The 14,617-nt window shown below is 31.6% G+C and overlaps 1 protein-coding gene, 1 non-coding gene and 1 pseudogene across 2 annotated transcripts; 1 reads left to right on the forward strand and 2 right to left on the reverse strand.

The window, feature by feature from the left end:
* Positions 1 to 4,074: 4,074 nt before the first annotated feature.
* Positions 4,075 to 12,860, reverse strand: LOC125608946 (annotated as a pseudogene).
* Positions 6,565 to 8,935, forward strand: LOC106359747 (uncharacterized protein At2g29880-like). Its single transcript, XM_013799394.3, has 2 exons — positions 6,565 to 7,381; positions 7,461 to 8,935. Exons 1-2 carry the CDS (start codon positions 7,052 to 7,054, stop codon positions 8,058 to 8,060), a joined length of 930 nt encoding a protein of 309 aa, XP_013654848.2. The 5' UTR covers positions 6,565 to 7,051; the 3' UTR covers positions 8,061 to 8,935.
* LOC125609710 lies at positions 12,121 to 12,236 on the reverse strand. Its single transcript, XR_007339859.1, has one exon. It is a non-coding gene; the product is annotated as a small nucleolar RNA snoR113 (small nucleolar RNA).
* Positions 12,861 to 14,617: the final 1,757 nt, after the last annotated feature.

Here is a 14,617-nt window from a genome sequence, read left to right on the forward strand (position 1 = left end):
GAGCAAAAGACAACGAATTACCCTATGGACACACAGAATATATAGAAGCATATTATTAAAAAATATCATCAAACAGATTTAGCATGAACATTAATATTAATGGTTCGTATGTCTCCAATTTAAACAATGGAACAATGATTTTTCTATTTCGTTGATGATCTTCCTAATGATCATCATGATATTTTATCATCATGATATATTAGAACGCTATATGAATAAAGATTGAACATTATACAACATAGCTTTCGTTCTTAAAGATATATTGCTCGGAACATTAAACCTTACTATCTTGTTCGTTGATCATGTTTAGGTTATTATTGTCTGAGTGTTTTTAGAATAATGGAACAATGTACATTTAGAACATATTGGTGTGTCTGCAATTTATGCTGAAACAAATATATAACCATTCTAGGGACTAGGATGATCATGTTTACTTGTTTAGGTTATTACTGTGTCAGCCGTTTAAGAAGAATGGAACAATGGACATTTCTAAGATACTCATGTCTGAACTATATGTTGAAACAGATATTTTTCCATGCTGTTCATTCGATTGTTCTTAAGATAATCATATTTGGCCGCAAGTTAAATCATTGGATCATTTTTATAAGAATGTGAATGACTTAGAATGCAGAGATGAGTTACATATGGTTTTCTTACTCAGTGAAGTTTGTTTTCTATTTTATCGCAGGCGTTTCAATGGAAGAAAAAAAAAGGTTACATGCATGCAAGAGATGGGGTTTGTTTAAAAAGGCTACACACATCACACATGACAGTTTTTTAAATATCTAATTAGCGTCTATTAAATATCTAATTAGCGTCTATGAATGAATACACGACATTCTTTAAAAAACTGTCATGTGTGTTTTAATATTATTTATCTGTCTTATCCCTTATATATTAAAGGATAAATATTGTAATAAATACATTCACACTAAACTGGACACATATCACGTATAGAAATATTGTAATAAATGCGGACACATGTTACATATAGAGAGCTTTTCAGTCAAACTCTACATAAATATGTTCACACTATGTACTTTACGTTTTCTTAATAAAAAACTCACATGCATGGTTTTTCTTTACGTTATTTTTAGTATTTACGAATAGAGCTGAACAAATTATTCACAAATTTTCATTTAATTCTTTATCCGTTTTGATTCGAACCAAAAAATACGTATATCCATTAATTTACGAAGTAAATCAAATATTAAAATGTAATATCCATAAAAAAAGCAAATCACAAATATCAATATTTATAGGAACGTATATCCAATTTGATCCGTTATATGCATATATATACTTAAAGAATTATATATAAGTTATATATTATATATATAAATTTTAAAATATTTTTGTTTTTAAATAATTTCATTTTAATTTTTTTAATTTTCATGTATTATTTTTAAAAAAGTCATTTAATATTAATTAACAGTATCTTCATATATTTATCAACCATTTTTATATACTTTTACATACACATACATGTGCATATTGACGTGAGCACCTTATAACTAAGTATTTACCACAACTGAAATATCTAATTTTTTTGGAAGTTAAAATATTATTTTTCTTAATGTTTCTTTCACGATCGACCAAATTGTAGTAAAATTATTTGTCTCAAACAAATTTTTTTTATAACTATTATCCGCTTAGAAACTATAATATGAAACCATTGGTTCTACATCACGACTATCTAAGGTTCATAACATGAAAATAAACAAATAATAGTAATTTTTTATTATCAGAGGAAATAAAAACAAAAACATCAAATATTTTAACCGAACAAACCAAATAAATATTGATTTAAAATGATAGTTATATTTTAGGAGATTAAAAACTAAAAAACAACCTAAAACCGAACTGATATCCAAATTAAACAGATTAATGTCTCCTTATTAAAAAAATAACGAAACTAATAATCACATTCCGTGCAAGGTGCAGATTATTACCTAATATTATATAGGGAAATCTATTTTTTAGAGCAAAAAAAAGGTAACTATGTCCCTTTAGACTAATCTATACTACTTTATGTCCTATTAGACTAATTTTTTCGAAAATGGCAGTAATGCCCTTAAAATTGTAATTTTTTTAAAAAGATAAATAATGAGTTCGACAAGCCGGATCGATCGATCCCGCTTTACAAGTTACAGTGGATCGATCGATCCCGATCATTATTCAGAACAAAAAAACGCGAAATATATACTGATCGACCTGGTCCATTTCACTCGATCGGCGAAGATCGATTCCTTACAGATCGACCGATCTGTAAAGATAGATCGATCGATCCCGTGCCCAGGAAAGAATCCCAAATCGATTTTTTTGGTTTTGTATGATTATATCCGGGTTGATTCCCACTTGATTTGAACCGACCAAGCATGATTTCAACTCTTTAAGCTCGATTTCTCTGGGACGAAACCCATAATTTCCCATTCACGAACAAAGGGGGAGAAAATCAAATTCTCACCCAAAGTTCATTAACCCTAACTCACTCAATTCTCTGATTTGGACGATTATTTGACCTAACTCATACGATTTCGTGAGCTTTTTACGAATCTATCACTCTTTAGTTCGTTCTGCAAAGGTATGAAACTCTATCTCCACTTCTTTTTAGAGTTTGAAAATAGAAAGGTAAAAGGTAAATTTTTTGAGTTAGTTAAGATATTTAGGCTTCAATCATGTGTTAAGGTGATGATTAGAGAAGATTTTGTACACAATCATGGCTTAAATCATATTTTTGGGATAGATTTAGGAATTTTAGGTTTTTGTTATTAATAGAAATATGTTGTATTGTTTTCAATTTTCAGGTATGGAGTTGGAGTTGCCTAATCGTTTATACGGTGAGGGATTGGAACCTCAGGTTAAGAAGATTAATAACGTTTCTTCAAAACCAAAATCCTCTATAACGTTTTTCTGTAACTCTTCCAGAGAAGACTTCAATTCCAAAGCAAGTAACCTTCCCCTTTTCTTTTTATCAACATTAAAACTCCAACCTTAAGATACAACCAATTCCCAAACACCACATGAAGCATAGACATGAATCATGGTAGAAATAATGTGAAAATTTTGTGAACAATCAATGGAATATAGAAGACGGCGAAGAAGGTTGCCAAGGTTTTTTTTTGTCGCTTTTTTTTGTTCTTTTTCGTTTTTTTTTTTTTTAAATCGATTTTTAAAAAAAATATAAAAGTGAATATTCTCAAATATTTTGTTTCCATATTTTTAGGAACTGATTTCTTATCCGTAGAATACAACTAATATGTAGAAATCAATTTCTACAGTTTTTTAGAATTATAGTAATGTTTAGAATTTGATTTCTACATGTTTTAGATTTATAGTAAATCTGTAGAAGTCGGTTTCTACATGTTTTAGAATTAGATTAATGTGTAGATTTTGATTTCTAAGAATTTTAGAATGGTAGGTTAAGCGCGGAATGTGTATTCTACATATTTGTAGAATACTCCTATTTACGTAGATCACGTATTCTAAACATTGTAGATTCAATGAAAAAAGTAGATTTCGTTTTCTACTTCGTAGAATGTCATTTCTACTTTTTTTAGAACATAATCTGAAATTTATAATTTTAACTTTTTTATAACTGGAAAATATACCATTAAGTTCATATAGGTATTTTAACAAATGTTACTATTTTTCCAAATTTTTTTTGTTTGTAAAACTATTTATTAAAATTATTTTCATAAATATTAAAGGGTATTATAGGAAAATATGACACAAAATATAGATTAGTCTAAAGGGACATAGTTACTATTTTTTTGCATTAAAAAAACAGTTTTCCCTATTATATATTCATCAATGGCATATTATGTAATTCCTCTAGTAAATGTTGGTCTATTAAAAATGGATATTGACAGAGGGTACGGTGATGACACCTCAGTAAAAAAGGCAAAATTGTGAATATAATACTAAATAAAGGTTACTTTTTTTAAATGCTTCTGTTTTAATAACAAGGGGATACCATCGAATCCGTACATACCCTTCAGATTAAAAGCTTGATCAAGAACCGTGTCGAAAAAAAAAAAATCGGACATGTCATAGAACATCCCATGAATTATTCGCAACCGAAACATGAAGAAGTAAAAACAACACATGCAACAACACAACAACAAAAAGTTTAGCCAAGGATGGTGGTCTCAGCTATTATGGAGGTAACAAGATAAGGATCCATATTAGATGAAGGCCTTCCATCCTCAAAGTACCCTTTTCCTTCCTTCTCCGTATCTCTTTCCACTCTCACTGATGCTCCACGATCCGCCACTCGCTACTCTCAACAAAATCGAATCATATCAAGAAGCTTGTATATACATATCACTATACCACATACTATTAATTTGATCTCATACCCAAGAGAATTTGTTGATGTCTGCGGTTTCATGGTTCCCGGTGAGACGCCTCTCGTTGCCTTCACCATAAGCTGCAATGTGTTGTTTATGCTCACTTCAAGCTTCCCTATTGATTTCTTTATCAAATCCAACCCTCCTTTCCTCATCGATTTTGTGCTGAAGTTTGTATGTGCTGCTGCTCCATTCCAATCACCCTAATCAAACAACCTCAACTCAAAAAAAATTATGCCATTAACTACAAAAAAAGTAGAGTCCTGAATCACCTCGATTGGTTTTGGATCGAATGAGACAATCACGCCGCAGATCTCAGTGATCCTCTGCCAAACACACACATAATGATCCATGGGAAAAAAATTAAACACCTATGCTAGTTAGTGCAAAGAAACAATATATCGGTGGTTTATTCACCTCGAGAATGTAACGAGCAACCCATAACTGATCACCAGCACCAATACCAACAGTAGGACTGATTTGAAACTCCCACTGTCCAGGCATCACTTCCACCATTGGCACCTATGCTTAAACCGGCGTAAACACAAGCTTTATAGTGTGCATCCACAATGTCACGACCAAAGGCTTTGTCTGCACCAACCGCACAATAGTACGGTCCCTGTTTTCATCAAATACAAGAGAAAGGGAGAGTCGAGACACTAAGAACCATGTTCTTGATATTTAGACTTTATTGTATGAAGTTTATAAGTTCACCTGAGGACCAGGAAAGCCACCAAGAGGCCAACCTAATGGCCACTTGACGTCTTTTTGAAGTAATGTGTATTCTTGCTCTATCCCAAATCTAATAAATAACACATCAAAATATCAAACCGAAATTTATTCCTAAACCGGTATGTTTCACACTAAACTGAAAGTTAAAACTTAACCGGCTCAAAACCGGTTTTGTACAAACCATTCAACGATAGGAGAAGTTCCTTAATAGCACCAAGGCTCTTCAGCCTTCACATTGGGATGATCGAAGATTTTCACGGCTTTGTTCCTATTGTTGGTCGGAATTGGATCTCCTTTAGGTGTGTAAGCATCACACATCACCTGGTTTTGTAGTAATATTCAAGAAATTTTGAATTTAAATATACTAATTAATCAAAGTACACACACAATTAGATGAATCTTTTGCTAAAAATTGAGATGAGCTTTTACCAGAATGTTGTTCCCTTCTACGTTGCACGAAATCTTCATCGGACGTCCGTTTCCCGCTTCAGAACCGAAATTGGAATCGGAACCTTGTGGAATCTTGCGGAATCTCGCTTCCAAAACGTTTCTAAAATTGGAAGCTTATGATTCCGTTTTGGAATCACGCTTCCGTTTTTTTCTTAAAATGCAATGTATATCAATAAAATATAAAACCATAGTTTTAATCTATATAAAATAAATTAATAGTAATGAATATTTAGTTATAAATATACAATTATTAAAAATAATACTATAAATTATCTTTATGCATTGAGATTTTTATTAAAGATATAGCACATATTGAAATATATTGTGTCACTTATTTATGAAGTATTAAAAATAATTAATATAATATTATTTTTGTAAACTTAATTTATGTGTATTTTTACAGTTTTAATATAAAATCATTCCAAAATTATTATAAATGAATAAATGCTTAATTTCAAATTTAAATCATATAATTTTTAGTCCTAATTTATATATATATATATATATATTTATATATGGATATACGCTTCCAAAATATACCGCTTCCTAATATTTTAAAAATTCTCATTTTTGCGTTTCCTTACGCTTACGCTTGCGCTTCCACGTATCCGCTTCCGTTTCCATGTAACATAGGTTCCCTTTCCTGAAGGGGTCTTTGAATATCGCCTGAGGGCTTTTTAATAACAAAATAAAATACATTTTAGGATAATTATTCTGAATTTATTTTTACTTAAAACAATGTGCAAAGAAATATGTAAATGGGTGATGAAGAAGAAGAAGATTACTAAAGAATGACTTCACTGTCATCTCCTGCGGCTTCTTGATTGGTGCTGGATCCATCGTGATTCTATATTGGAAGTTTAGATGGATCGCTTACTGGTCCTGGCAACGTCTGTCAGAGAAAAAATGCAGAAAGTTATTAATTATTTTCTTTTCAAAAAAAGAAAAGTTATTAATTATTTTTTGGTTTAATAAAGGAAACTAATATTCTTACAAGTTAAGTGATTTTAAAAATTGACAGATTCTTACAAGTTAAGTAGAGTTAACAAATATTCTCCAAATTTCTATCAAATACTTTGAATTGACTTTGATAGATTTTATTGATTTTTATGGATTTGCATAATATATTATTTTCAAAATATTTCTTCTTATAAGGCAATGTATAATAATCTCTTCAGAACATTTCCAAAAATAAAATCTCGAGTAAACCATATACAAACATGCCCATATCTTCTTCTCTTCTCCTTCTCCTTTTCTCCTTCTTCTTCTCCTGTCCAGCTACATACAGGTATCTATTTCTAGCTCTTTTTATATTCAGTAGAATAAAATTATTTTCCAGCCACCATTGTTGACCATTGTGTATTATTATTCTACGTATTGCTTTGTGTTTTGACTTCTTTTTGTGACTTTCCTCATTTGATTTTTGCTAGCCTGTGTTTTTGTCTTCAGTTCGAATGTTTTTTATTCGATTGTTAATTATTTATACTAACTATAGTTAGTTCTTGAATAAGATTACAATGGAGGATAAGGAAAAAGGTAAATATAATTCCTGGACTCAGGATGAAACGAAAGTATTGATTGAATTGCTTGTGGAGGGAATTAAACGTGGATGGCGTGATTCTAGTGGTATAATAAACAAGGCAACGGTAGAAAATAAAATACTACCAGTCCTCAATGAAAGAGTTGGATGCCAGAAACTCCACAAGCATTATCAAAGTAGGATAAAGTTTTTGAAAAACCTATACAATAGCTATGTTGATCTTCAACGTAATAGCTCTGGATTTGGATGGGATTTTGAAACAAAAAGGTTTACAGCTTCTGAAGAAGTGTGGCAAGGATATTTGAAGGTATTTTTTTTTTTTTTTACATAAGTTTTGATATTGTAGAAACTCATTATTGTATTTCTTATGTATGTTTATAACACAGGCACATCCAAACCACCAGTATATGCGCTATGACTCACATGAACAGTTTGAAGATTTGAAGATAATCTTTGATGGTACAACTGCCAATGGTGGCAATTCACTTGGATTAAGTGATACTACTGATGCTAGTACTTACCTTGTTGGTGATTATCAAGTGAAAGAAAAGTTTGGTGAAAGCAGTGATGATGTTACTGATGTGGCTTTTGTTTCAAAACAAAGTCTGAAAGGTCATAGAGAAAAACTGATCCCAAGAAAGAGGTCCAGAACTGACGCATGCTACAATTCAGAGGAGCTGAAGAATGATGACAATGATTCCATTGTTGCTGTGAGCAATAAGATCCTTAATATCATACAACAAAGGGAAGAGAGACAACAAAAAGAAGCTGAAAAAAGAGAGGAGAAACTCAGATTGGAAGCTGAGCAACAAGAAGCTGAAAAAAAGAAAAACAATGTTTGGGATGCCATGAAAGAGATCACTAATTTGGACCAGCGTACCAAATTTAAAGCTGTGACTCTTATCTATTCCTTGGGGATGAAAGATGTTTTTGCAGAAATGTCGGTAGAAGAACGCTTTGGTTGGATCCAAACCAATCTTAGCTAGAACTGATCATTGCTTCAGCTACAAGTGATCCTTGTTTTAATTTTATATTTATTTGTTTTTAATGATATTTGAGACTTTTTTTGAATTTGCTTGATTAATAATAATATAGATTTTGATAAATCGGTTCTCCCTGATGTGGTTTTCTCGTTTCAGCATAATAGTTGTTTGTTTGATTTAACAGCTTTTTGTTGTGTGATGTCATGATTTATAACTGCATGTTTCACTTGTTTACAAAAGTCGTAAGTTCTTTACGTTATGCTACGTCTTTATCTCTAAGCCATTACTCTAATAATATTATTACATGTATGTAGGTGTGTTGTCATGGTAGTGATCATAGAAGAAGAAGCAAACAATATGGAAGATGACGAAACAGATTTGGATATCATGCTCGTAATGCTGGATAACCTAGCAAGAGCCTCTACAACCCATATGAATCGCATTGAACGTCCTCTTCGTCGGCCAATCAAGAACATTGGTTATGATTACATTCAAAAAGCATTGAAGGAAGAACCGGCACACTTTCGATCTTTATATCGTATGTATCCAAGCTCATTTCTCAAGCTGTGTGATCTTATTAGGGTGAAAACTTGTCTGCGAGATACTCGCAATATATGCGTCGAAGAGATGGTGGCTACATTTCTCTTAACTATTGGCCAGAGTTAAAAATATTGTTACACAATAGACACGTTCAAGAGATCAGTATTTGCCACTAGTGAGAACTTCCATAAGGTTCTAAAATCACTGAATACTTTAGCGCCAGACCTGATGGCGAAGCCTGGAGTGACAACATGTGCAAAGATAAGAGAGAGCACAAGGTTTTATCCTTACTTCAAGGTACATAGTTCTGATTTTGTCTAAAGTATTATTAATAAAAGTTTCTTTCAATATTTTTTTTATTTGACATATGAATTTTTTATTATTACAGGATTGCATCGGAGCAATAGATGGCACACATATATTTGCAATGGTGCCAAAATCTGATGTGCCAAGCTATCGTAATCGCAAAGGATTTGTATCACAAAATGTTCTTGCAACTTGCAATTTTGATCTAGAATTCATGTATGTTCTTAGTGGGTGGGAAGGTTCAGCCCATGATTCAAAAATATTAAGTGATGCTCTAACAAGAAGCACTTGCAAACTAGAAGTTCCAGAAGGTATGGGTGACAAATTTTTTAGTTCATATTATTAGAATGTTCTATGTATATACAACTTATTTTGTAATGTTTAAATTCTGTAGGAAAATTTTATTTAGCAGATTGTGGGTTTGCCAACCGTCAGAAGTTTTTAGCTCCATTTAGAAGTACTCGGTATCATCTACAGGATTTTACAGGCGAAGGTCGTGATCCCAGTAACCAGAACGAGTTATTTAACTTGCGGCATGCGTCTTTAAGAAATGTGATCGAGAGAATATTTGGTATCTTCAAATCTCGGTTTCTGATTTTAAATCTGCTCCTCCTTTCTCTTTTAAGACACAAGCGGAGTTAGTTTTGGCATGTGCTGGATTGCATAACTTCTTACGTAAAGAGTGCCGATTAGATGCTTTTCCAGAAGAAGTGATCAATGAAAACTGTGAAGAAGAAGAAGAAGAATATGGAGAACTGGGCACTGAAGAAGTAGGTATTCTTGAATCTCAGCAACGAGAGTATGCTAATAACTGGAGAAATATGATAGCTTCTAATATGTGGGCCGATGCAGCAGGAAATGGAAGTCAATGGTGATGGTGATGCTAATTTATTTATTGATATTATGGTTTGGTGTGTTCACGTAGACACATAAATTTTATGGTACTTTGTGTTATGTTTGGTGTGTTCTTCTTCTTTTAGTTTTCTTATGATAATAATCAGTCTTTGACTTTTGTGATTTGTGATTTTTTTGAAACACCATTCTTGTTATCAATGTGAGTTTGGTTTCTTCATCATTATTGAATCAAACGGTTGTTTTATCAAATAAGAAACTATAAAAAATATAATGAATTATAGATCATGTGAGTTTGATTTGGTGTGTTCACGTGAGTTTAGTTGCAACATGTGCATATTTTTCTTATTACACTAGATTTCAAAAATCTTATGAGAATAGATGATATTTTTAAAATCTAGTTTTATGAGTAAAAACATAAGGAATTCACCTCCCAATAACAATAAACTTCAATAGAATGATAAAATCCATAATAACTAAACTTTATGAATAACAAAAGATTTGAATGGAATTTAAAAGTCTTTAAACCAATAACAATAGATTTTGATAAGACTTTTTAAATCTGTAAACCAATAACAATGGATTCTCAAAATTTATTAACTCCTTTAGAATTCTTAAACCAATAACCCCCCTAAGACGATGTGTAAACTACTATTATTATTACTCTGCCTTTGCTTCTAATGTCCATGCACCGATCCTGTTCTTACCAAAACAGAGTAACGTGAGAAAACAATTATGTTTGTAAACAGAGACATGCAAGCAAAGGTCGAAGAATCTATATGACAATATGACATGCATGGTTGTCTAGTAACAAAACACATAGAGATGATTAGAAAGAAGAGATAGGATGGAACCATATGTATTCAGCGATAATTTTCTTGGAGTCTGAGAGATCTAGGTTTAGGAGATTTGAGAGTGGAGAGACTCTAGCCATGATTTTTATCTTTCTTAAGATAGGAAGGAAGAGGAGGGAATAACCAGACAGAGATTTGGCTCTCTTACCTTGAGTGTTCTTTTTTTAGAAGCGGCTAATAATTATCATTAGATCCTATTTTATTTCTTTCCGAGCAATAATCGTTGAACAGTTGCACGTTTTTTATTCTTCAAGTGTATATTAACATCACACCTATTAATGAAATTGGAAGTTTTGCAAAAAAAAAAAAGATCATTTCGTTTATGAAGTCAACTTTTTCTATATGACCAGATGAACAAATTTGTTTACAAGGTTAATGGGAAACTAACAGAGATCAAGATTTGTGCATTATTGAACAGTGTAACAACCAACAAGTAACAACAGATGCATCATGCAGAGAAGATAAGCAGAATAGTCGACACATTGGTGAAACTGTGCGTCACTGTCAGAGACACGTATCAGTGGCACAGACCAAAGGCCGAACATAAGAAATGAGTCATGACCAACCAAATGTCCTACGGCTACACGTAATCAACACAACAAAACCCGTAAATCCTGAAATGAACAAGCAAAAGAAATTAAAAGCATAAAGGCTTTGGCTTTACATGTAACATTCACTAACACTCTTCATGTAGTAGTTTTCAGCTATAGTCCTCGAAGTAACGAGGCGCATTAGACAAGTGATAAGCTACCATAGACACAGAACAACAAACCAACGAGCGCAACTCCTCGCCCTGTAATTTGCACCGTTGTTGACGCATCTTTCATCATAAATATGAGCCTCTGTTCAAGTCATGTAAACAGCAACCAAGGAAACCACAACTTTTAAAACCATGACGAGAACGCAGTCATAAGGTATCCTCAGTCCATTGATTAGACCCCATCTTTTGAGCTAAAGCCGAAGTACGGCTTCTGCACTCGGTCAGTCACAGGCCGGCAAAAATGCTGTCTAAAAGCAAACACCAGTAAAAGGAATCTTTACTGCAAAACATCAGAAATTCAAGTTCTAAACCTATAAAAAAATCTCAAAATCAAATACATCTGAGCAAAAGGCTACAGTTAAAAACATAACACCATTAAGATAGCCATTAGACTTTGTTTCTATGATTCATGATTGGTAACACTTAAAGTGAATAGTGGAATATTTATTGAACTAGATAAGAATCAATGACGATATCAACAACAGAGGCCAAAACCCACAAGAATGAACCCGATTAACCGAAAAAGATTTTCCCCAGCTCGAGCATATTAATTATCAGATTGCTTTGATTAAGATCGAGAAGAACATATGACATGGCCTCGACTCAAGTAAATTAGTCTGACTTATTATGTTGTATAAAACAAGTCTATATATTCACTAATAATTTCATTATGCATTTTTGCTTTTGATTTAGAAAAAAAAAACTACGGAAGAATAAAAATGGGCTAATAATTTTCAGAAAGAGAAGAGAGGAGGCTCAGCGAAGTAACCTTTGGAAACTTTAGCATCATTCTACTACAACACCCACTTAAACATCCGTAAGAGAGTGGTAGCAGCCGTAAGTCCGGCCTTTTTTTCATCATCGCCACTTTCTTTATTGAAAAAATATTAAGACTGAAAACTTTCACAATTATATCATAAATTCCAAATCACAGAACAAGAATATATAATGCGGGAGAAAATACATAACAAAAAATCCCTCATTAAACGTAAGAAAAGATAGAGACGGCTACATTCTTCTTACACACCAGTTGACAACTAGGATGGAGCGAGATATGAAAACCCTAATTATCTTGGGTCGTATGCTGGTGGGCTCTTTATGTTTTCTTGAGCAGAGCCGGTCTATATAAACCCATTTAATTTAATGGGCCTACAGAAATTTTAAAGTTATCTATATTATTGTTTGAGAATTTGCTTATTTGCCATATTCTCTATGATTTTAGGCTTATTCATTAAATAATTTTAATTTTAATTTGACTAATAAATGTTTAAAATCTAATAAATAAATTATGTAATTCATTATTTAACTGATTACAAACTAATATTATAAAAATATCTCAAAAATAAATGGAAGGGAAATTGCCACAACTAGCACATTCATAAAACCACTTTTTATGTTTATACTAACCACTTTTACCCTCACTTTTACTGAAGGGTAAAAAACAATTATACCATTAGGATTAACTAATCTAGACTTAGAGTTTAGAGTTAAGGGGTGAGGTATGGTTTTTGGAATGTGAAATTTAGGATTCTAATAAATATATAAATAAATACTTAAAAAATATTAAAAAAAATTTAAAAATAGTTTCAAACATAATTTTCGTTTTTCAAAAAGAAATTAAAAAAAAAATAAAAAACAATTCGGAAAAAAAAATTTCAAAAAAAAAATTAAAAAAAGTTTGAATTTGACAAAGTATAATTCGAAAACATAAAAAAAATTTACTTTTTTTTTCTTTTTTTAATTTTTTATTATTATTATTTTTTAATTTAAATAATGATTTATTATATATATAAATAACAAGGTCATAAGAGTCTTTTGCCACTTAATGAAGAAGGTATTTTTGAAAATGTCTCTTTAGTGGTGGTAAAAATGAAAAGTGGTACCATAAAAGTGGTAAACATATAATTTCCCCTAAATGGAAAACGTTTTTGAAAAAAGAAAAGATAATTCCATGTATTTATTTTGTGTTTATCTACATCTTTATTTCTTATTTATTTATTTTTATAATTAGTATTATATATACACATATGATAATTAGATTTATCATTATACTAAAATCTGTACTATTATTTATGAAGTGATTTAGCTTATTTGTCATGATTTCCATGATTTTAGGTAATTTTGTTTATTTGTCATGTTTTAATTAGGTTTAAGCTGAGTCATTAATTTATTAATAGTTTCTAACTGAATCCATAATTTATTAATTTAAATAATATAACTATAAAATTTGTAATTAGATATATAATTATTTTGATTATGCTTATTTGTCATGTTTTTCATGATTTTAGTCAATTTTGCTTATTTGTCATATTTTTATTAGGTTTTAATTTAGTCATTGATTTATTAATAATTTTTAGATGAATCACTAATTTATTAATTTAAAAACATATCCGTAATGAATTGTATATATAATTGAAAACGAGTTTTGATTTAATAATATTTAAATCTATATGTTATATTAAAATTCTTATTTTCTTATTTGTCATATTTTATTAGGTTTTAAGTTTTATTTTTTGATGAAATGTTAAATTTATTGATCATCGCAAAAGAATAGTATATGTACAACTATAATGAGTTTTTAGAGATTAGAAAATGAAATTTGAAATAGCCAAAAGCCTAAATTGCACTAGAATGAGCTTCAAACCAACGTATCATCAGACCATGTAGCTTGGGATTGATCACATAATATGTGGAGGAGATGCGATTCCTCACACCCTTGTCAATTAGCCTTGCTAGCTGATCCACCGACTTGTTACTGGAGTTGTGCTTCCTCTCATTTCGCTCGCGCCAGATAAAATATATGGTGGCTTGCAGGGCCAGTCTCAAAAGAATGAAAGTCAGGCGATCATACGAACCCGTAAGAAGCCTAGACAGCGTCGTCTCCCAATCCGGGTCAGGTTCCAAGCCAAATAGATTTCCTGCCAACTTCAGCCAGACCATAAAAGTGTATGTGCAAGCAAAGAAAAGGTGATCCCTAGTCTCATCAGGTTCGCCACAGAACATGCAGCACTGCGGTTGGCCCCAACAACTCGTACGATGTCAAGTAGACAACCTATCTCGAATGGCAAGCCAGGTAATGAATGCATAGCGAGGAACCCTTTGTGAGAACCATATCAGCTTACTCCAAGCTACTCTAGCTTTGGGCTGTCTGATTTGATTCCAAGTTGCAGATGACACAAACTTTGAACCAAAATCATCAACCCCACGTTTCCATAACACCTCATCTCTTCCATCAGTTAATATAAGAT

The sequence above is a fragment of the Brassica napus genome, chromosome A5, assembly GCF_020379485.1.
Source record: "Brassica napus cultivar Da-Ae chromosome A5, Da-Ae, whole genome shotgun sequence".
Lineage (NCBI taxonomy): Eukaryota > Viridiplantae > Streptophyta > Magnoliopsida > Brassicales > Brassicaceae > Brassica > Brassica napus.

What these genes read in the sequence shown, in the direction of transcription:
- LOC106359747 (XM_013799394.3), top strand. Translation starts at nt 7,052, where the DNA reads ATGGAGGATAAGGAAAAAGGTAAATATAATTCCTGGACTCAGGATGAA. An exon ending in TGTGGCAAGGATATTTGAAG is followed by an intron (nt 7,382 to 7,460) that starts GTATTTTTTTTT and finishes TTTATAACACAG; the next exon opens with GCACATCCAAACCACCAGTA.